Consider the following 24452-nt stretch of genomic DNA (forward strand, 5'->3'; position numbering starts at 1 on the left):
GGGAAAAAGATCTTCTCCTCCCTTAGTCTGGGACTGCGGTCTTCCAACACCGCATGCCTCTTGGGCCGCTACACCCACTCTCAGTGGGAGACGGTTGCGGAAGTGCTGCCAGAGTGTCCGTTGGAGGTACGGGCCAAACTCGGCCAAGCCCTTGTGGAAGGTCGGGATGCAGCAAAATACTCCATCCGGTGTGGGCTGGATACCACCGACTCACTAGGTAGAGCTATGGCAACGAAGGTGGCGGTTAGACGCCACGCCTGGTTGAGGTCCGCCAACTTCTTGGCAGATGTCCAAAACACTCTGATGGACATGCCGTTTGATGGCCGTCGCCTTTTTGGCGACAAGGCAGACCACGCGCTTGAGCGCTTTAAGGGCTCCAGGGCTACGGCCAAGTCCTTGGGCCTCTCGGCCCCGCGCCAGCAAACGGGTGACTTTCGCTCCTTTCGTGGCCAAGGAAGGGGCGCCCCCACACGTGCCGCCAGCCACACGCCGCAAACTAACATTTCTCCAATGAATCAATCTGGGAATCTTTATCTGTGTTATTTCCCTCAGATGGAGTATGGGGACTCGTTGTGCCTGGGTATGATTTTTGCTTTAGTAGGCTCTTGCCATCCATATTTGATAATGGCCTTTCAGTCTCAGAGGTGGTTGGTTGTTTTTGCTTGTAGGGTATCGGAGGCACCTTTGAGTGTATTTAGCATATTGCCCAATCTTGAAGCTTTGGCTGGCTAACAGGTTTCGAAGGGTCTTCTTGCATAGATTGAAGATTACTGTATAGAGTAAGGATCTGTGACTACATAGAGTACTCTGGCAATATTTATCTCGAACTGACATTGATTGGCATTGCTATAGATCATAGCCCGCACTGTAACTAGGTTCACAGTGCAAGGAGGTTCCCTATGATGAAGCATTCCACCTTCGGGTGGGTGAGGAGAAACGTCTTGTAAAAGGGATACTCCAGCAGTCTTTTCCTTTTCTTTCTTCTAAATTTATACCCAGGGGACTTTTTTGTGCATTCATTGCTATAGATGAATCTGTTTTGAGCAAGTTCCATTTGTTTGGAGTAGATTCTGATGAGAACATTTTAAAAAAAAAATACATTTTTAAGCGATTAAGTCAAATTGTGCGTGGGTGTAAGGCCCACTTTTGTTAACATAGCGGAGGGTATCATCTTCAGCATGGAGGGTGGCAGTCTCTACTGTAGTTTTGTAAGTGGTAGCTGGTGTCCAGATGTCATGTTTTGGTGGCTACCCCTTTCTCCATTCTATTTCCCAGAGAAGGGCAGGTAGATGATGGATCAACAGTTCACAGTGTATGATGGTTCTTTGTTGAGCTTTTCCATTTTATTGTAGCAGTGGTATGATTTGTTCTGTTTAAAGAAGCCTGAAAAATCGTGTTGCTTGAGAGAGGTGTTAATCATTTTGCTGTATTGAGTGCCTTTCATGCAGTGGATTTCAGGATGGCTGAGGGAAGCATGCTGTCATAGGTAGTAGTTTTGAGGCTGGTGAGGATAGCATTTGACAGTGGCTCATCTACATTTATGGTGCGGGGGAGATTGATATGATGACTGAATGTTGTCGACAATGTGAGGCCTAATAATGTTATTTTGTTGCTCTGTAAGACTTTCTTGAGGGTATTGCATTTGTTCTTTTACTGTTGAATGTGTTGTTCTTGAAGGGAGCTATTTTTATGTCTTTACAACTTTGGATAGAGATTTGCTTCTTTTGGGAGCATCTTTGATGGTGGCTGCGGAAAAGTAGGTATTGCTGAATGGATAAGCCTTCTAAGTAACCTAATGTTTTCCCCTTCTGTCATGTTGATTTGTAAATGTGTTTGCCCAGTTTGTTTTGTGTCTAATTTGCTGTGAGAGAATTAATGGGTATACAGTAAGATGAAGGGTTGTGCTTTTATTGTGTATTGTTTTAAATATGTGTGAAAGTTGACAATTACTTTTTGTAGTGGTGTTGAAGGAATCCTGGAGTCTAATTCAGTTTTCAGTTGGTTGCAAGGGCGCGCACATTTTTTCTAAATCTGTTAATATGTAGTACACAGAAAATTGCAGTTTTGTTTAATTGCTGATTACCATTCCTCAATTGCTAATGCTTAGTGAGTGATTGAAGAGGAGCACCGGAAGATGTACTGACCTATCCATTACATTTGGATTCAGTAAGATCAGTTGATGATGATCATAGTCACAAGGATATTGAGGAGTTTTTTTTTTTTTTTACACCCGTGCCTCGCCACCTCCAATCCGTGCCGGCCACACCTGGCTAAAACCGTTAGTACATGAGGTCCAGAGTTCTTTTATCCATGATTTGAGCTGATAGTTTCTTCACTCCGGTCAGGCCGATCCTCAAAAAGCCCAACAGTGATCCCTCTATCTTGTCTAATTACAAACCAATATCTCTACTGCCTTACTTTGGGAATGTCCTTGAATACTTAGTCAACAAACGTGTTTCTTCTTATATTGAAACACATACACTTTTTGATCCTTCGCAGTCAGGTTTCCGTGCCGCCCATGGCACTGAAACCGCAGTGATTGAGATAGTGGATAACATCCGACTCTCCCTGGACAGAGGCGAATCAGCCATTTTGGTCTTATTGGACCTTTCCTCTGCCTTCGACACCATCTCTCACAGCATTTTGAAACATCGGTTGTGGGAGATTGGTGTCAGAGGCAACGCCCTGGCCTGGTTCGTGGATTATCTCAAGGACCGTCATTCCTATGTCAAGAAGAACTCCCATGCATCCGTAAACATCCCTCTTTCTGTGGGGGTTCCACAGGGGTCGATTCTCAGCCCTTTATTATTTAATCTCCATCTTTCTCCCCTGGCCCACATTATAAAATCCTACGGCTTTACCACGGTGTCTTACGCAGACGATATGCAGGTGCTTATCACCTGCAGTCCCAAATTCCTGGAAACCTGCACTAGATTTAAACAATGCATGGTTCATATCAACTATTGGATGAGTGAAAACAGACTTCAACTCAGCTGCAGTAAGACCGAAATTCTGTTATTTGGTAAGGCCAAGACTATCTGGTCTCCGGATTGGTGGCCTCATGATCTAGGGCCTTGCCTGGAACCTAAAGAAGTTGTATGAGATTTAGGCATCATGCTTGACAGTGCTCTCTCTATGAAAGCACATGTCAATCAAGTATCCAGAACTTGTTTCGGAATACTACGGCAATTGCGAAAAATCTTTAAATGGCTTCCACCCGAAAACAGAAAGCCTTTGGTTCAGGGATTGATAGTCAGCAGGCTTGATTATGGAAATGCGATGTTTGCCTCCATAAATGAGTCTGCTGACCAAGTTGCAAACCCTCCAGAGTACGGCTGCGAGACTAGTGTTGGGTTTGCCTCCTAGGTCTGCCTCCAAAACCAGCCTCAAAAAGCTGCACTGGCTGGCTACCTGTGCGTCAAAGATGCCATTTTAAAATCTTGAGTTTACCCCATAAACTCCTTCATGGCACTGGCCCCTCCTATTTAGCTAAAAAACTAGTCTGGTATACCCAGTCTAGAGCTCTTCGCTCTAGCGAGAAGTTCTTGCTGTCCCAGCCTAGATCTCGGACGTCCAGGAATGGATGTCGGTCCTTTTCATATGTGGCCCCTCAACTTTGGAATAAGTTGCCAACACATCTCCTGTCCCTCTCCAATCATCTGGAGTTCCGTAAGAGCTTGAAAACGTGGCTCTTTCCCAAATAAAGACTCCCCCGCGACGTTTCTCCGCTCTGGTAGGTTGATGCCTTTCTTCTGCAAAGCGCCTTGAGACCTCTTTTGGTGATAAGTGCGCTATATAAAAGCATTATGACATTGACATTGACTCTCATTAAGTGGAAAATATATTTAAAAAATATTTCAGAGTAATTCGCACAACTAATGGAATCTGTGAGCTACTTATGGCACCACAAAGACTGAATGTTCTTGGGAATTAAATATAGCGCAGCGACCACACTTCTTACAGTCATCAGGAAAGGTAGTGTCACTCAAGATTTCATTCATGTTTATATGAAAACGTGAGGCTTAATATTTTGTCCGCTTCCGTGACAGTAAAGGACAGGGATATACATATGCATGTAAGCAAAAGTGGATTATTCAATGTTACCTACCGGCCTCCTAAAAAAAAATCTGTTTTTAAAATGTTTGCATAAAAGCAACGATCTGAAACTCATCTGCAACCTTCTCTTGTTTAACAACAATATTTGTTTTGTGCCAACAGCAAACTGTTTGTGGTTTTGATTTATTGCGAGCGAGTGGTCAGTCCTATGTCTGCGATGTAAATGGCTTCAGCTTTGTCAAAAACTCCATGAAATACTACGATGACTGCGCAAAAATACTTGGGTGAGAATCGCTGCCTTGTAATTGAAACTGAAAGTAAATTCTTACTGTGGTATATTGTATTGTGAACTACGATATACAGCATGGCCTGACCAGTTCAGAGTTAAGTATTTATACAAATGTTAATTGTATATGTAACATATGCACCATAAATGAGCACTTTTATTTTAGCTTTGATTTTAAACATGAGGTACAGCGCAAAAAGTGGGTGCATGTGTGAGGCTAGTAGGGAAAGAATTGCAGAAAAGTGAGCTAATTAGTAGTGAAGTGAGGCCACGTGGCTGTTGCAGAACAATACAACATACCGTACAACGTTTTTCCTTGCTTAGCTCACATATATTTGCAGTTTGTATCACAGGAAGATAGAGATTTGCCCTAAATGTCGCTATGATTTAAGTCATTAATCACAGTCTTGGTTAGAGTCCTGCGTACAGGTTCCGAGGTCATCAATATAGCTGCTAGAGCTAAATGTGGCGGTCAGCGTGGGTACAACTACCAGAACACTATCAAATTGAGCGACTGGGGATGGTGTTTTGTAGTGGTGCAGATGCTTGCTCACTCATGGAGATGGGGAGACATGCATACTGCTGATGAATATTACTCTTTAGAATTTGAATTTAAAAATATTTATATAGCGCTCTACTACCACGCGGTTTCTTGGCGCTTTTGGACTGCGAGGGGTAACAGGAGCAGGGAGGGATCAGACCTTGTAAGCTTGGGAAAAGAGCAGAGTTTTGAGACCCTTCCGAAACTCGATTTAGGAGGATGTCATCCGGAGTTCCGTCGGAAGGGAGTTCCAGAACGCAGGAGCGAGGACTGCGAATTTAGTTCCTCCAGCCTTTTTCTTTTGAAAACGGGGGGTAGTTAGCAAGGCCAGGTAGGTGGATCGAAGCTCTCTGCCAGGTGTATAGGGTTTGATGGCGGAGCAGATAAACTCCGGGGCGGTGCCCATTTTGGCCTGGAAGGTGGTACAGCCAAGTTTGAACAAGGCTCGCTCTTTTACCGGCAGCCAGTGCAGTGCCTGCATTAGGGGGGTAACCCTATGGAATTTGGGCAGACCGTAGATCAGGCGGGCTGCCTGATTCTGCACTAGCTGCAAATGGTGAATGGCGTAGGCTGGAGCGCCATTGTAAATGATGTTACCGTAGTCAAGGCGCGAGAGCACCATGGCCATCACTATAATTTTTAACGCAGGCAGGGAGAAGAAGCGAGAAATCTTCCTGATAGTTCTCAGGGGAAAAAAACAGGAAGAAACTACCGAGGTGATCTGTGAATGAACAGAAAGTGAAGAATGGAGAAAAATACCCAGGGTTTTGACCTTGGGAACTGGGAGGGGGGGGGCACCAAGTGAGGAGGGCCAGTGGGAGGGGGACCAGGGACTGAAACCACCTCCAGTCAAGACTAACTCAGTCTTGTCTGGGTTGAGTTTGAGGTGGTTGCAGTTCATCCAGTCCTGGATGAACAGCATGACGGACTGGACATTCTGGGAGGAGGAAGAGGAGTGGGAAAGATTGAAAATTAGCTGGAGGTCATCGGCGTAGTTGAACACCGTGACCTCGAGCTGCTGTAACATAAAAATGAGAGGGTAGATGTATAAATTAAAGAGAAGGGGAGAAAGTGAGGAACCTTGGGGGACTCCACATACAACCTTGCCAGGGGCAGCAGTGAAACCAGCTAGATGAACCGCCTGAGCCCTGTCGCTCAGGAAGGACTCAAGCCAGGCGAGGGCCAGGCCCTCAATGCCCGCCGCCTTGACACGGGTGAGAAGGATGGAATGGTCCACCGTGTCAAAAGCGGCGGACAGATCTAGAAGGATGAGGGCCTGCGGACGATTGGTGTCAATGCCCTCGCGTAGGCTGTCCATCACTGAGGTCACCACCCTCTCAGTGGAGTGGAGCGGGCGAAAGCCGGCCTGCCTGGAAGAGAGGCAGTGGTTGGTCTCCACATGGGTGCTCAGGGTACTGGTCACGTGGGTTTCTAGAACTTTGCCCAGGTAAGGCAGGAGGGAGATGGGACGGTAATTGGAAGGGGATGAGGGGTCAGCACCGGGTTTTTTTAAAATGGGAATAATAGCCGCGAATTTGTGGGCAGTAGGGACCGCTCCATTGCTGAGCGAGTCGTTCAAAAGTGTGAGGGGAGGGGTGGGGCAGTTTAGGAAGATTTCTCTTAAAATGTGAGCGGGGGCAAAGTCAAGGGAGGAGCCTGACTTTACCTTTTGAAGCAGGGGGAAAAGTGTGACCTTGGTTAAGGGAGGAATGGAAGTGAGTTTGGACGTGACAACAGGCGGGGAAGGGTTTGTAAATGTGGGGGAAGGGAGAGGAATATTGGCTTTGATCTTTGCGACCTTGTCAATGAAGAAGGCATTGAGTGAGTCGCAAAGCGGTTGGGAGGGGGGAATTGAAGCTGCAGCTCTGTTGGACGAAGCAAGTTCGTGTACAGTGGCGAAAATCTCCTTAGTTTGGGATTCCGCTGCCAGTATCCTGTTGGAGTAGAACAGGGTCTTAGCATCAAGGATACCTTGCTTGTATACCTTGAGCGTGGAGAGATAGATGGTTTTTTTTGAAAGGCAATATTCTCTTCTCCATGCACGCTCTGCTCTACGAGCGGCCAGTTTCATTACCTTGAGGTCGGGAGTGAACCAACGGTTAGCGGCATGAGCTCGCTTAACCGTGATCCGCCTCAAGGGGGCAAAGTCTTCGCCGGCCCGGGTCAACCACCCATCGATGGTGGCCAGCTGATCCGAGGCAGCAAGGCCAGAGAGATCAGGGCAGGAGTTGGCTAGGGACGAGTGGAAGGATGGCATATCAGCCTTGCCCCATTTCCTAACCCAGGTGTTCTTGGGAAGGGGGGGCTTAACCACTGGAGCTAAGGCAAGGGAAAAGGAAATTAAAAAGTGGTCTGACCAAGGCCAAGGGGAAATGGTGGGAGAGGAGGTAGGGATGTTCAGGGTCCAGACCTGATCTAGTGAATGGCCGTGCACGTGGGTAGGACTGTGGACATAGGGGGTGAAGTTGAGACTGGTCATGAGGTCGGTGAACTCTTTGGATTGGGAGCTTTCGGCAGGATCGTTAGGCCAAAAGCTGAGATCGCCCAGGACCAAAACTGATGAGTTATTAACGACCAGGGTTGCAAGGATGTCTTGAAGGTCAGAAACAAAGGTAGGGGTGAGGTGAGGGGGGCGGTAGATAAGAACAGCAGTTAGGGGAGTCGCGTGGGAAGTGGCGCGAATTATCAGACAGTCGACTTCGGGAATGGGGGGACAGGGAAGAGTCTGAAAGTGGAAGTCGGTATGAGCTATTAGGGCCACTCCACCGCCTCTTCTGCCCTCCGGTCGATCTGCTCGGACGATGGAATATGAGGGAGGGAGTGCGGCTAAGACGTTAGGAAGGGAGTCGGCCTTGAGCCAGGTCTCAGTTAAAAACAGAAGATCTGGGTTATGGGTGTCAAGGTAGTCATATAGCTCGTACTGATGACTGACAGCTGATCTGGTGTTAAGGAGCGCTGCAGTGGTATTAAAAATCAGCTTGTGGGGGACGGAAGGTGGGGAGAGAGCCGGGGAAGTGGTACGGCGCAAGGGAATGGAGCTTGATATGGCAGCGGGAGCAATAGGCGGAGCTTGCCAAATGTATACTTAACGTATTTGTTGTATTATAACTGTAGGCATTAAAGGTAATTAAAAGATTCAATTGTTTAGGGCAGCTACTCTCAACATTTCAGTGTCCTCATACACAGTCCCTCCGTCTTGAAAATATATTAGGCAGAGGAAAGTGAAAGGCAGCGGTCGTGCAGGAGGACATATGTAGCCTTCACCACCCCCCTCCATCCCCCATGTAGCTCAATGTCAGTAGGGCTTCAAAAGGAGGGAGAGGTTAATGCTGCTTAGCTCCTGGGTCTCTCTAGCTTGCCTGAACAACAAAGAGCTGTTCAGTCAAATTGAGGAGAACCAGGGGCTGGCTTCAGCTCCCTTTCACAGCTCTTACTGTGAATGTTCAACCGCTAACAGTTACAGGCTGTTACCTGTCGAATATTCATAGCAAGAGCTGTGAACAAAGGCTAAGGAACTGAGGGGGATTTCAACCCCCTCGTGCTTGTTTTTCTAAATAGAACATTCTGCCCCTCAGGGGGTGGAATGTGCTAATAGTTGTATAGCCCTCCATTGTTTGGTTATACCCGCCAGTAAAGGCCCACTCCCTTGTTAAACACTGGAGTGGGCCTTTAATGGCTACTAAGATAGGCTATAAAGCTATAGTAGAATATTGGAACGTTAGTAGCTCCATTGAAAACAATGGAGTGTTGCGGGGTTATAATGGCTGGTATAAGCCCGGAGCTCCAACATTCCAATGTTTCTTTGTTCACAGCTCTGGCTGTGAACAAAGGGTTCAGGGAGCCTGAGGAGATTTTAATCCCCTTGCGCTTCCTGAAGGATTTGTTTTATTTGTTAGAACATTCTGCCCTCTAGTGGCAGAATGTTCTAATAGCCTTATAGCCCTTCGTTGCAGGTTTTTACCAGCTTTTAAAGTCCAAGTCCCTCTGCTTTGGTAAAGTCCCTCGGCTTCGGCTCGGGCCTTTAACGCTGTAGCTGGCCTTTAATTGCCGGTGTAGCCCGCTACAGCGAGCTGTAAGGCTATGTTGAAACGCTGGAATGTTGACAACTTCATTGTAGACAGTGGATCAGCAGCAGGCTATAAATACTGGTAGAGGCCTGCTGTTAACTTTTCTGTGTCCCAATCAGCATTCTCTGTCTCGCAGCGATAGGTGGCTGGCACAGTGAATCTCCCTTCCTCCTCTTTGTGTAGCTCAGTGTCACTGCAGCTTCGGATGGAGAGAGGGGACAATTCAGCTCATTTTATGTATACCTTGGATCTGCAAACAGGATGTCAGTGCTAGGGATAATCACCGTCCATTTTCACTGCTCTTCCTGTCAGTGTTTAACCGTTAACTGCTGTGCACATGCATGCTGCAGTTAGCTGTTGGACATGCGCTGCTCCTATGAAGGGCTCGGTTGGTCTGAGTCACTTCTGCAGCTGCTAACATTCCAATGTTCTAATAACAGATAAGCCATCTCACTGCTATCATGATATTGTTTTCACAAACCAAACTTAGGTCTTTTTGGATAAGTGTTTTCCCCAGTGATGATAGGTTTATCCTGGCTGCCATCATGAGTCGGTTAGTCCCCTCTGTGGCCCGTATACCTGTACTTGCTCGACATGGTCCCTTACTGCCCCATCCCTATTCGCGCTCTTAGAGAGCTCTCCCCGGTTAAATCCCTCCGTAGTAGACCTTTGGTCCCTCAAGGTATCACGGTCTGGAATCTGAACGTTAGATCCCTACCGAAGCACCACGCAGAGCTTCATGATCTTATTAGTGAGGAACTACCAGACGTTTTTTTTATGACGGAAACCTGGCTCCAAGAAGCTGATGCAGCTGCCATTAATCTTGCACTCCCCTCTGATTATTCTATCTTTACACATAATCAGTTATCTAGGGGTGGTGGTATCGCTGTAGTAGTAAAATCTTGCTATCCATGTGAATGGAGGGTAGTAGACCAAGCGGGGTGTGAAAGTGCTTTCTTTAAAATCTCTATTAGCCATCAGTTTACCCTGTCCGGTCTTCTAATCTATCACCCTCCTGGCTGTGACACTGCTTTCCGAAAGGCTCTCCCAGAATGTGTCGGCTCCCTGGCACTGGGCTGCGCTAATCTTTTGCATTCTTGGAGATCTTAATCTTCATTTTGATTGCGCCCATATGCCCAATATCAGCAGTACCTTGGTTGATTCGGAGGTCCTTCAGCTCAATCAACCGGTCACCTTCCCTACTCATCTGGGGGGCCATACTCTTGACCCTTTCTTTACTAATTTAACTGGGGTCAAGGTAACCAGGCCTAGTCCTGTAGCTTGGACTGACCATTTTCTAGTGAAAATCTCCCTTGTGCTTAAAGAGCATCCGTTTAAGCCCCAAGATAGAGTAGTGATGAAACGTCACTGGAAGAAACTCAAACTGGATTATTTCCATCATCTCCTGGAGGTCAACCCATTAAGCTCTCACCTTAGTGTGGAAGCTGGGTATGACGCTTATTGTGATTGGGTTTCTCGTGCTTTAGATGCTCTAATCCCTGCCACCTGGACCAAATGCCGTTCTAGAGAACCCAGTCCATGGTACGACAGTTCCCTGGCTCTGCTAAAAAAAAGCCTGCAAACAGGCAGAAAGGGAATGGCGGAAATCCTATGAGGCTGGGGAAAAAACTGCTTATCTCTCCAAAATTAAATCATACCATAGAGCGGTATGTAGAGCCCGTGTGGCTTATTACGCCCAGGAATTTAGAGATAGCCCCTATCCGTCCAAGCTAATCCTCATAGTCCTTAAGGACTTGATGGCCAAAAGAGCCACTGCAGCAGCAGTCTGTTCTGTGGATCATTGCGAAAATCTAGCAGCTTTTTTTAGGGAAAAGGTTCAAGCCATTTATCGCGCCTTTCCCACTATTAATCAGGGAGATGAGCCCTCCAGCTCCATACTTACCATAGGTGAGGCTTTATCCTCATTACCCAGTTTGTCGATGGAGGCATTCTATAAACTGGCTTCTAAAATTAAATCAGGCTCACCAGAGGACCCACTGAAGCCTGCCCAGTTTAGAGAATCAGCTGCTGCTTGCCTCCCTCCAATGTGCCACCTCATTAATCTCTCCCTCACTTCAGGCATTGTCCCGATAAAGTGGAAACAGGCCGTTGTGACACCAATACTCAAAAAGGTCACCCTGGACCCCCTTAAACTTGAGTTATCGCCCTATCTCTCTCCTTCCTTGGGCCACGAAAATCGCGGAAGCCCATGTGAACGACGTGCTGACTAAACATCTTGCGAGGGAATGTATTTTGGACCCTTCCCAGAATGGGTTCCGTGCGGGCCACAGCACGGAAACCACCCTGTTCTCTATGACGGAACATCTTCGTTCTGTGCTCGACCCCGGTCAGACTGCGGCACTGATACTTCTCGACCTAAGTGCCGCGTTTGACACGGTTTCGCACAGAATTCTACTTCAACGTCTACGAGAGGCAGGGGTTGAGGGCACTGCGCTCGATTGGTTCCGCTCCTTCCTATCTGATCGGACCTTCAAGGTTGCCACTCCACCGTTTGAGTCCAAACTCTATCCCCTGGATCTGGGTGTGTCTCAGGGTTCGTCTTTGAGCCCCACATTATTCAATCTTTATGTGAGGCCGCTGGCTGATGTCGTCAAGCATTGGGGTCTGACCATTTCCTCTTACGCTGACGACACGCAGCTGGCGGTCACCCTAAGTGGGGACTCCGACCGTGATGCTCCCAGATTTCGGGAAGGACTCCTGGCAGTGGCCAGCTGGATGAACACCAACTTCTCCAGCTTAACGCAAAAAAAACGGAGGTCATGATAGTGGGTAAGCGAGCGGATCTCTGGGATGATAAGTGGTGGCCCCCTGAGCTGGGTGTAACTCCTACCCCAGTGACAAAGGTAAAGAACTTGGGGGTTTGGCTTGACCCTGCCCTCAACTTTTGTGGCCACATGAAAAAAGTAGCGGCCACTTGTTTCGGCATCTTACGAGGGCTGAGACCTATCCTGAGATTCTTTGATGCCTCAACCAGGCAGCTGGTCATTCAAGCTTCTATATTATCACGACTTGATTATGCCAGCTCATTATTGCTGGGTGCCAACCAGGCTGAAATCACGCGGATGCAATGTATTCAGAACGCTGCAGCCAGAGCCCTGGTGGGGCTACCGAGGTTCTGCTCTGCTGAGAGTACCATCCGCTCTCTTCATTGGCTGCCGGTGGCACAGAGGATCCATTTTAAGGCACTATGCTTGTCGTTTAAGATTCTCAAGATGGCTTCCCCCCGATTCTTGACAATCTTTTGAAGCCTTATGTTCCCCTGTGCACTTTGAGATCCATGGGCCAAAACTTGGCTGTGGTTCCGCGATTTATATTATGCAGAGCGGGAGGACGTTCCTTCCGAGTCCTGGCTGCGAAGCTGTGGAACTCTTTACCGTCCCACATCCGCGAAATTGATGAGCTGCTGAAATTCAGGAGAGCCATCAAAACGCATCTGTTCCCCCATCCCTCTTATGATTCTGTCTTGTGTGCTTCCTCCATCTTTCTGTTGTGTTGTGTCGGGATTCCCTTCCAGAAGCGCCGGGACGCCCCTTCGCTGGGGCATCTGTGCGCTATAGAAGTGTTATTAACATAACATAACAAGTCAGCTCAAGCATTCCTCATTTTGAGGTTGATAAAAAAAATACTATTACACTGAGAACCAATATACATCGGTTTTCTGTCAATAATGCCAACATAACCTTGGTGAAAGAGTGCTCATCAAATATGTCTATAATACTATGGTATTGAAGAAACTTGAAATATTTCTTCAATTGGGGTTGGAACCATTATAACATTGATATAGCAGAAGACACAAGTAGGTATCTCGCCTTTGAATATTTTGGGAAAACCTTATGCATCTCATTCAAATAACTAAAGCAAAATATTAACAAACATAATCTTTGATTTTGTTATATATTTCTTTATTGAAATTGTTATTATACATGAAAACAACTGTAATGCAATACAGAGTACTCCACAAAGTACACCAATCCAACATAAATATAGTACTAAATGAGATCCCTTGAAGGGACAAAAGAACTTTAGAGAGTTTGAATGAAAATAGAAAAATAAAATCTAATAAGGCACAAAGGAGTCATCCCATTTAACAAATACAGTTTAAGCTATGCCTAAGGTAAACTTTGCCCACATATAACACACACCACACAAACAAATGAATTAAGTCACCAGCCTCATTTGATCCCAGATTCAAAATCCTAGATGAAACTCTCAAATCGCCATCACAATTGCATGGATAAAAGCATTATACTCCACATACTAGAAAGATAATTAGTTTACATAGGTTCAAAAAAGGACCCCAAACCTCATCAAATACCTGGACTCGATCTTGAACCTTGTAAATCCTACGTTCATATGTAGCTAGTTGATAAAGTTCAGCAAGCCATTCTTGATGCGTGGGCAACTTTGCTGTATGCCAGTGCCTTAATATATTGATCTTAGCCACTATAAGAGACGTCGACATCCATCTACGCAATGAGAAATCCAAAGCAACAAAATCATGCAACAAGGCCAGCTTGTCTGGCTCCTCACAAGGAATGAAACTAGTTGGTACATATTCAACACACCTCCCTTGGAAAATCACCCACAGCTTAAGGTAGTTAATAATCAGCAACTCCGAGACATGGATCGGATCCCACCCCAACTTTCCTCTTGAGCAATTTCTTTTTACCAATACCTCCAGAGTTGTGACTGGGAAAGCGAAAATGTTAATTTAGCATCTCAAAGAATCTAAACCAATCCCCATCAAGAAGGTCTCCAACTGTTTTAATTCCCCGTTCTTCCCATTTTATCAGTTTTCGGTCTACTGGAATTCCACCAAAGTGGTGCACCTTTATGAACTGTTCTGCCAATTCTCAAGAGACAATGTGAATCATTCCATGCAGCCTACATAGCCTTCAAGGTAAGAGGGCAAAGTGGGGCTTTCAAAACACAAGTATTGTCTAAAATGTCTAAATCCACTGGAGCTTGAATATTGTTTTGTTTCCGTAACGCACAATGAGGCTTATCAGCTGCTGGAATCATTAGATATGTTACTTGCAATAAATGTTGAGACAGATAGTAAAGCCGCATATCGGGAAGCCGAAGGCCGCCTTGTCAGGTATCCGCATACAACTTTGAAGATTTGAGACACAATTTTCTGCCTGCCCAGATAAACCTCTTTATACTCTGATTTCTATTGTGAGTGGCACACACAGGAATCTACAGGGACAGCATACCAAAAACATAGTTAAATCTGGGAGCCTCCACTATTTATTTTTATTTATTTTAGGAGTTTTATATAGCACTGACCTGACCAGAGGGTATCGGAGCGCTTTACAGCAGTGTTTCATAAGAGTTTCATAGTAGAGCAATCTTAAACATAAAGTTTGTAAGTACAGGAGTGCTGAGGATTCTTGAGGTAGTAGGTGAGTCCTGAGGTAGCCTTGTTGGAGGCTAAATTGAGGTAGCCTGAGAGTCCTGAGGTAACCTCAATTTTTTTCCCACTTGGCAAGAAGCGGGCTGAGGTGGATCAATTTGATTTCAGCCTGGAACGCCCCTGAGTCGGGCAAGGCTTTCTTCAGGACCTGTGTTCAAAATCCAACTGCTCCGGAAGGTGAAATTACCAGCTAATGCTGGGTAAAGAACGCCACCTCCAGTTGCAGGCTCAGGGTATCGATGGAGAGAACGGTGCCCCCATCCTGAGCTGTCGCCAGGTTGAGGTGGAGTTCTTTGCCCAGCAATACCGGATAATTTCACCTTCCGGAGCAGTTGGATTTTGAACACATCTGGTTCCTTTTATTCTTTTTTTGTTTATTCACTTGAGCACCATCAGCATCTATATAGGTCCTGAAGAAAGCCTTGCCCGACTCAGGGGTATTCCAGGCTGAAACACGTCGACCATTATTTTCCACCATACCACTGCTACTAAAATCCATGCTGCTGGTGCACAGTTTTTAATCCTGGCAGAGGGTGCTTCTGAATAAAACATATATTGTACACCCTTTAGCCGATTTTATTTATACTCCTTGCACATTTTGTATTTCCTTTACGCTGCGCCCTCGCTCACACTATCCTGCTCATCATATGTGGATTTAGAATATCCCAAAAATAGATATTTAAAAAATCCCTGAGCTCCTCCCTCTCCGAGAGGGGGTTGTAGCCTTCAAAGGAACTAGGTTTTTCCTTTGAGAGGAGAATCGAAATTTGCCTAGCTATTTAACGGTAAGTGTCAATTCTAATAAGGACACAGAGGCGAGGATTATGCTATGTCTTTCTTCACTTTATTCTATTAATTTTTCCACAGAAGCGAAAAAAAATCAACACACAATATCCTTTTCCATGCAACATATCAACTGAAACAAAACCAAGTCCAAATTCACTTGAACGGACTACAACTCCCATGAGTCCATCACGTAACACCAGTCAATAGTCCTTTCTTAGTGTTGGTATGTCCTAGAAAGGTCCTTCACCCTGGTTGTCCCTCCTCTTTTTTCGCGCAAACGCCCTGGAGTCACTGGTCTTGTTTGGCACCATAATGTCCTAAAACACAAGAAACCGATGTAAAGCTCCTGAGAGACAAAGCCTCCATCAATCAGTGATAGTCACATAGGCAAGCATTCGTATCCACTAAACAGACATAAAGGACATTTTTTTACTTACCGCTGTACGGGCGGGTTCGCACCATAGTGCTGCGGGAGGGATAATCCTCGCCTCCATGTCCTTAATAAAATTGAAACTTCCTGTTACATAGCTAGGCAAATTTCGATTCTATGTCAGGATCGGATGTAGGAAGGTGGATATCTGACTATGGTTGCCCCCAACCTTTTGCCTGGTGTTTTGCTGGTTTTTCGACTTAGTTGACCTGGGGCCCTGCTATTCAGGACCCCAGGCCCACTGCTCTCTCTGAAAAATTGATTCCATGTACTCTAGGTACATATCTAATTGGATATTGAATCACCTTATCAGCCCCTGTACAGTGTACCTTAGGTACCCAGGGCATGGGTGCACCCAGGGCCTACCAGGGGCTGCAGCATGTAGTATGCCACCCCTGGCTGGCCATCCTAATCTGACACAACTGGCTGATCAATCAGCTGGGGCAAGGTGGTGTAATCACCCTTTGCTTTAGATATAGTATCCCTATATCTAACCCTAAAATGGACACATATCCTCCTATCAGTCACTCCTATGGCAGGCCTTATCAATCCTGAAGGCAGAGTGCTTGGAATTATGTGAGATGGTGCTCTAGCATGAGCTGAGCCTGTCTGCAGCTTTCGGAACCAAGTCCTTTAGCTGTTTCCATGATAACTCTATACCATATACTCTTAAGTGCATTATAATCCTCGCGGTTATTGCCAACTTTGGTATAACATTATCAAAACATGTCGAGTAAGGTGTCATACGAATTGGAATACTACCCCCTCGCCAATTCTGGCTACGGGGGTAGCATTCCACCCTTCTAGGGGGACACGTCATGTATGTAACTGTGAACCCCGGTTAAAGTTAACTCGAGCCTCAACATCACAAAATGGATGCTGCCACCACAGACACAAGTCTGACCTCCTGCTGCTGGGAGTCCTTCCAGCGAGGGAGGCTTGGACAAAGGGTTTCCTGCTTTGGGAGGCGCTAGCACCACCCCAGACAGGATTTTGTGTATTAGGTAGGACAGGGCTGAGACATGCCTGGGTCACACAAGGTGTCCCTGTGCATACACTGGTCTAAACCAGTTCCTGGGGCTCTCCAGCCCCAGCTCTGGCGCAAGACCGTACAAAGAATAGGGGGTGTAACCACCCCCCTTCCTGGTCCCACCCAGAGGAGGGACCTAGTCGTAGTACAGCCCTCTTTAGCCGGATAAAGGTAGGAGCTGGTCCCATTCCAAAGTAGATTATCCTGAACAACTTTACAAGAAGAAACTCTGGACTTCGACTTTCTGCTCCACAGAAGACTGAAGAAATCTCCCTTGTGGGCAAGGAGTGTCCACCCTGCACAAGCAGGCACCATCAGTGTCCAGCGGCTTCCATTTGTCGTCTTCCTTCAAGGATCCAGACTACAGAGCCCGACGAGACCCGGATTCCCAGACCTCTCCGACCTCTACCTACATCTGCAGCACAGCTGAGATCCGTGGGTGCGACGAGACACGAGGGACCGGCAATCTTGAAAGAAGCAGCACTTCGCTCCAGCACGACGTCTGAGGTAACCTCGTCCAAGTGCTTTGCGGACTGAGAAGCCCCGACCCCGGGCAGCTCCTGCACCGAAGACCAGCCCTCCAGCATCCACGAGATCTGCGTGGGGCCCTTCTGCCTGTTTGCTGCTCGACGCGTTGTCTGGTCACTTGTCGGCTGGCTAGTGACATCCTAGACGACGAACTCCGAAATCTTCACTGCTGCAGAGACCAGCGTCCACCCTCACCTGATCGCGACAACAACATCTGGTTCCACTCCTGGTTCCACTCCAGTCACTGGCTAGTGACTTTGAACATTGTCCCCTCTGCTTTCAGGTTCTTCTCTTCACTGATCCACCCTTGGATCACACCGGACATCTTCCTCCTGATCGCCTGCAGCATCTTTTCCTCCAGGCTCCATAGACTTCAATGCCGGAACCCGACACGACTTGGCACCTATGCACCCGCAGCCTGTGGGTGAGGTAACACGAGCATTTCGGTGCTCAAGGGTAGTTTGACTCTCCTAGTGTCCAGTTCCACAGTCGTTTTATTTCTACCTAGTCAGGATTGTCCGTACTCACCTTTTTCTTGAACTGTACTGTCCATAGACACTGTTACGCATCTCGCGTGTGAGTTCACACTCTGCACATGCGTTCCGTGGGCCTCCTATTACCTACCTAGAGTTAGTATAGCGTGGTCCCAACGATCCTACACCCTCTGGACAGCTCCATTCCTTTTATCGACTTTCACATTCCACTTACTTAGTATATGGTTTGTCGTGCCCCTAGGGCACCATTGTAATTTGTGCAACTTAAACGTATTTTTCCTAAGAGATTGTCATGTGCTTAGACCTCTGACCTCATAAAGAGTTCAGAGGTGTATGTTAGTTAATAAATATATCGTTTATTTTCATAACAACCTGTGTGGTGTCCTTTCACTTGGTATTCAAGGTGATTATATGTGGTAAAACAGCTGGCTTCACATGCCAAAAGAGTTTAGCCTAAGACTGCTTTGTCCATGCTACCATTAGGATAGCTGGTCTATAAGGTTGACTTGCAACCAATCACCATATGGGTTGTTTGGACTGATACAAGGTGATCACTAGAACTAGTGAGCATCATATATCAGGCCAACTTCTCACACCGGAGGCTCCGATTATGCTAGTTTAAAGCTTACTCACTACTAAATGTGCAACATCCACCACTAGTTTAAAGTAGAATCGTTTAAAAGTGGAATCTGAGGACCAATCTGCCGCTCGCATAAGATCTTCCAAGCGAGCGCCTAGAGAAAATGCCTTCGAGGCCATGGCACCTCTGGCTAAATGAGCTCCAAACTTTTTCGTGTCAATACCATCCTCCAGCATGACCCAGGGCACCCACCTTGCGATGGTGGGGGAAGACACTGCCTTGTGCGGAGCCCGACACCTTCGCCTCCTCCGCCATATCCAATATTTTCGTCATGGACCTCACTGCCTCAAGGAGCTTGTCCTGGCAGGATCGCCAGGACCGATCTATACCTTTGCATGGGTCCTTCATACACTTGGCCAGGAAGGTGTCGAGCTCCGGTGTGCAGGCCACCTTCCCTTCCATGGTGGGACGAGGACACTCAGCCCGCAAACAGCCCCTTGCTTCCTTCTCTAAGGGCTTGCAGAGGCGACTTGCCACGAACTTGGCCATCTTGTCCCCAGATGCCCAAGCAGCTGACCTCAGGTGAACTATGTCATCCGGGGTTAATCATGCCTGAGGGGTCCTGGGGCAAGTCGGCCGCCAAACAGGACTGTCGCCAAAACCGCGAGGACCCTTCCTCATCGTCAGAGTCCGCTGGGGAGCCCCCAACCAGTGATGAAGAGGCTGGCCCAACAGATTCCGCCGGAGTCGGGCCGGAGAAGGCACAGGGGGAAGATTATACGGCTTAGCGACAAAAGCGTCCCTGAGGCGGTCAAAAGCGTCCAAATCCACCCCCTATGACCTCCCATACCCCCCCCCCTCCGGTCCCTCCTCCACACATTCCTTCTTGGGTAACGGGGGACCCTCCCCCTGGGGCAAGAGATGTACAGGACCAGGGGAATCTAAGCACGCATGGGCCAACTTGGCGCATTCCGCAATGATGCAGTTCGTAAGACGCTCCTCCATGGGCGCCACCACATCATTCACACATTTAAATATGGAATCATCGAAAGCCTGAAAAAACTGGTCATCCAAAGGAATGTACTGCTGCTCCTTCTCATAATACTCCTCTCTCATATTAGCCAGTTTCTCCCCACAGGGGAACTCCCCTACAGTGCAGAAACCGAGGTATCACCCCTTTCCTCAGGGAGACTTCAGAACCCTGAGCAACAACCACTAAGGGCTAGGTTATGCCTGTAAACCAAGGGCAAATGTCCCCTGAAAAAGACTACAAATGAGGCACAAGGGGTTAATCCCTTATCAATATGGGGAGTCTGTAAGGCTGCAAAATTAGGTAAGCGGGGTGAAACTCTGATGTGTGGGCTGTCCAGGCCCCAAGCGCGCACGTTCTCAGGCAGTGCCTGACAGGAGACCAGCCGCCACCCAGCGCGCAGTAAAGGCTCCGAAAGCCCAATGGACTAAATACCTGTCCGAAGGCGATTCACGCGGCGTTGCCGCAATACTGACCCCCGCCGGGGCGTTCTTATAAAAAATGCAGAATATCGGACCCTCCACCCTCTGCCCCTCTCCCCACCCCCTCCTGGGGCGTCACGGTATGGCGGCAGGGGGACAAGGCTCTCTGGGTGTGTGTCTCAAGACGTGTCTCTCTCGCTCTGAGGAGACGCGCCGCAGAGACCAACGAGACTCTGGAGCTCCCCCTAGCTGCCATAAACAGGGAACTGCACTCACTGGGGATAGCTGCGAAAGGAGTGGAGCGCTCCCGCGGCCGGGGAATCTGTCAAGAAATACTGAAACATAAGCAGAGTCCCCAACAAGGCGAGGCAGAGACTTGCCAGCCACAGCATGAACAATATTGAAGCACCAAGGTAACGAATAAGGATAAAACAGCCCGAAAGCAATAGAACATAAAAAGTGACTTCGCTATTGCTGCGGAGCAGCTTAGAAAGAGGAAGGACAACCAGGGTGAAGGACCTTTCTAGGACGTACCAATACCAAGAAAGGACTATGGACTTGTGTTAAGTGATGGACTAATGGGAGTTTTAGTCCGTTCAAGTGTATTTGGACTTGGTTTTGTTTCCTGTTGATATGTTCCATGGAAAAGGAAATATTGTGTGTTGATTTTTTTCCGCTGCTGTGGAGAAATTAATAGAATAAAGTGAAGAAAGACATGGCATAATTGGAGCCTCCGGTCCTGACACAGAATCCCATATGATGAAGCATGTCACCTTTGGTGAGTGAGGGATTTCGTCCTGAAAAGGGAATTTCCTACAGTTAGGTATGTGTGTTATAGTCTATGGCTTAATTATCTCGTATTCATCAAACATTCTGCACAAAATAGACCCAAGGATTTTGAACTTTAAGATAGGGCACACTTTCCAACCACAATTTTTGTCCCACATCTACATAGATTAGGATTTTATTCAGTTTGGTCCTGACAAATTGACACAGCTCCTGAAGACCTTTTGGCTAGAAATATGTTGACCCGGATTTAAACCTCAAAACACGAAGGAACGTTGTTAGAGGCATGTGGGCTGCTGAATTCATATCTTAGCATAGATCGCTGCCTAGTGTTGGGTCCGGATGTTTGAACCTTGTTGTCCTGGAAGAATCTTCGAAGTATCATGAGATAGGGGACTCCTCCCCTGGACTACAGTGAGCATGGGCATCCTCTCCATCTTCAGATTGTTTTTTTCCGCCATTGGGTTCGGATGCTATTTCTCAACTCCAACCTCGGAACCAAAACTTTTCAACTTTCTAAGGCCAAAAGGCCTTCTACCTCGACGGTATTGTTCTCGTTCGGTACCCCTTGACACAATAATACTTTCCATCTTGATCCGGTCGTCGACGCGGGACGTTGGGCCTTTCCGACGCCACGTGGGCCTGTTGCCGATGGAAAGGACCCCGTTTAAAAGGTGCCCACAATGTCACTCCAAATTCCCACCTACTGATAAACATACAGTATGCAACAAGTGCCTATCTCCCGAGCACAACGAGGAAAACTGTCCAGCTTGTGCTCAGTTCCGGTCAAAGAAAACTATCCGGAACCGAAGGGCCGCTAGACAAGAGATGCAGCTGCAGGCACCGGAACCGGAGAACATTTTCGACGACGAACATGAACTCCCAGAAGCGGCGGACTCCGACCTAGAAATTGTCACTGTAGAGGACCAGTCGGACTCCGATGACCAGATCACACCGGGGCAAACCGTGAGTACCAAGCCCCTAACCCCGCTTCCATCTCAAGACAAGGCTCCGGTCGAAGCATCGCCTAAAGGCCTTAGCCGAGATCGACAAACTCCTTCAGAGTCCCCACCTTCCGGCTCGGCTCTGAAGACCAAACCCAAGCCTTCTGATATCCCAGGAACGACCAAAACTCTTCCCAAAAAGGCAGTTGAAACTAAAAGGGTTGTCGAGCCGAAGAATCTTGTCGATACAAAAAAAGGCGTCGAAACAAAAAGGGTCGCCGATCCCAAAAAAAGTTGACCCGAAAAAGGCAGTCGAGACGAAAAAGTGTTGATCCACAAAAACCATATCACACTAAAAAGCCTGTTGACCCCAAGAAGGCCGTCGAGTCTACAAAAATCCTCGAGCCGAAAGGGGTCGTTGAGCCCAAAAAACACGGTTGAACCGAAAAAAGTTATTGAACTGAAAAAACCGGTCGATCCGAAACAGGTCGTCGAACCAAAGAATGTTGCCGAACCAAAAAGGGCAGTACAGCCAACAAAAGACGTCAAACAAAAAAGTCGTAGAGCCGAAAAAGGTCACCGACCCGAAAACAGCAGTCGAGCCGAAAAAAGCTCCATAGCCGAAGGCCCTCGAGCCAAAGACTCACCACAAACCAGTGACTGAGCCAAAAACATCTGCGCCCAAACCACGGACAGTTGAGGAAGAACTTTTCCATCCTGATCCAGTGAGCGCAGAACAACCTAAACTATATATAGATCCTGAAACAGGACACATAACAGTTTACCAGAGGAAGAAAAGACCATTGGACACTGACACTTCTTCTTCTGTTCCTCCAAAGAAAAAAGACTTTGGAACATCTCCTTCAAGGCCTTTTACTCCTCTTCCTTTCACTCCTCTTCCTTTCTTTCCTAACATGCCTTTTGTGCCTTACTCTCCTACACCTTCAGGTTATGATGACACAGAAAACATGGGGGAAGATCCTCAGGATGATTTTGTAGAACCCGAGGATCAGGATGTACAGGATAACACATGGGATGACCAGAATGATCGTTATGATACATACGAGCCACAACCCATCCCGACACCTCTACATATCCTACAAAGCGGTCGCCTACTGACAACACCATTGTTTTAACCAACTAGTGGATAGGGCCGCTAAATATCATGGTGTAGACATGCACACTGACCCAATAGAAGAGGATTTCCTATTTGACACTTTTCCAACTTCAGAAAAAAGTGTACGTACACTTCCTATGTTAAAAGGGGTACTAAAACACACGCCAGACATATTTAAAGACCCAGCCAGAGCGCGTGTCCTCAATCCCAGAATTGAGAATGTATTAATCAGCTCCTACAGACCCTTCTTATATTAAGTCACAGTTGCCATTAGACTCACTAGTTGTATCAAACGCTCGAAAGCGAGCTAATTCACAAACGACAGGAGATGCTCCCCCTCCTGACAAGGAGTCAAAGATATTAGAAGCCTCAGGCAAAAGAGTGCCTCCCAGGTAGCAAATACCTGGAGAATTGCAAACACACAAGCTCTATTAGCACGCTACGATAGAGGACATTATGACCAACTGGAGGGTTTACTACAGCACCTACCAGAACCTTTTAAAGCTAACGACCTAATACAGGAAGACAAATTTATCACAAACGCTTCCATTAAATGTGCACTTGACGCAGCTGACACAGCAGCCAGGTCCATCAACACTAGCGTATTACTAAGCCGGCATGCGTGGCTACGCATTTCAGGCTTTAAGAATGAAGTGCAATCAACCGTCCTCAACCAGCCAGTTAACCAAGATTCATGTTTGGCCCTGCAGTAGATACCTCTATGGGCGCACTTCAGTTTCAACAATCCAGAAGTTCCTTTCGTCGCTCCTCCTTCAGATGCTCAGGAAGAGGCAACATATCCCAAACTTCCTCTACATTCAAAAGTAATACCCAGAGCACTTTTAATAAAGGCTCCAACAGAGGAGGTTATAGAGGCAATAATAACAAAGGCAGAGGACGGGGCGGCAACAACACCAGAGCCTCCACCGCCACCAAACAGTGACTTGTTCACACTCCCACCAGACCACTCAACACCAGTCGGAGGCAGACTAACACAATTCCTACCAGTCTGGAACGCCATTACCACAGACAGGTGGGTGAGACAAATTATCCAGTATGGCTACTGCCTGGAACTCACTTCTACCCCACCCAACATGCCACCCAAACACCGTCCAATGTCCAAAGAACACATCACGCTGTTACAACAAGAGGTCACATCCATGCTAGAAAAGGGAGCCATAGAGCCAGTCCCTTTTCAACACCAGGGAACAGGAGTATACTCTCTATACTTCCTAATTCCCAAAAAAGATGGATCCCTCAGACCGATACTGGACCTCAGACCTCTGAATCAATACATACTCTCTGAGCATTTCCATATGATCACTCTACAACAAGTTCTCCCGTTACTCCAGCAAGGCGACTTCCTTGCTATATGAGACCTCAAAGATCCATATTTTCACATACCTATACATCCAGCTCACAGGAAATATCTTGGGTTCACAATAGACAGTCACCATTACCAATTCAAAGTTCTCCCCTTCGGGGTAACTACAGCACCAATGGTTTTTACAAAGTGCCTAGCAGTAGTAGCAGCACACCTCAGAAGGCAACACATCCACGTGTTTCGATACCTGGACGATTGGCTCATAAAAGCCAATACGCACAGTGTGCAAACCATACGTCTCAGACAATCCAGCTGCTGCACAGCCTAGGATTTTCCATAAATTACCAAAAATCACATCTGCAGCCAACCCACATACAACAATATCTGGGAGCAACAATAAGTACCTTAGTGGCAAAGGCATATCCAAATCCAGCCAGGATAGCCAACATACAGACTCTCATTCAAAGATTTCGGCCACAACACTCCTTGCCAGCTCGAGTGTTCATGCAGCTTATAGGCATGATGGATTCCTGCATATTCATTGTCCCTCATACCCGACTTCATATGCGTCTATTGCAGGAATGCCTAGCACGG

General features: G+C 47.2%; 1 protein-coding gene and 1 pseudogene across 17 annotated transcripts in view; both read left to right on the forward strand.

Annotated features, from left to right (window-relative positions):
- Positions 1-24452, forward strand: part of PPIP5K2 (diphosphoinositol pentakisphosphate kinase 2) — a 1400407-nt gene that overhangs the window by 294427 nt on the left and 1081528 nt on the right. For all 17 annotated transcript variants that reach the window (XM_086960990.1, XM_086960983.1, XM_086960987.1 and 14 more), the window contains exon 9: positions 4219-4340. In XM_086960990.1, coding sequence (XP_086817116.1) covers positions 4219-4340 — 122 coding nt within the window. The remainder of the gene's footprint in view (positions 1-4218; positions 4341-24452) is intronic.
- Positions 19187-22930, forward strand: LOC147726906 (uncharacterized; annotated as a pseudogene).

The sequence above is a fragment of the Lissotriton vulgaris genome, chromosome 3_1 (genome assembly GCF_964263255.1).
Source record: "Lissotriton vulgaris chromosome 3_1, aLisVul1.2, whole genome shotgun sequence".
Classification (NCBI taxonomy): domain Eukaryota; kingdom Metazoa; phylum Chordata; class Amphibia; order Caudata; family Salamandridae; genus Lissotriton; species Lissotriton vulgaris.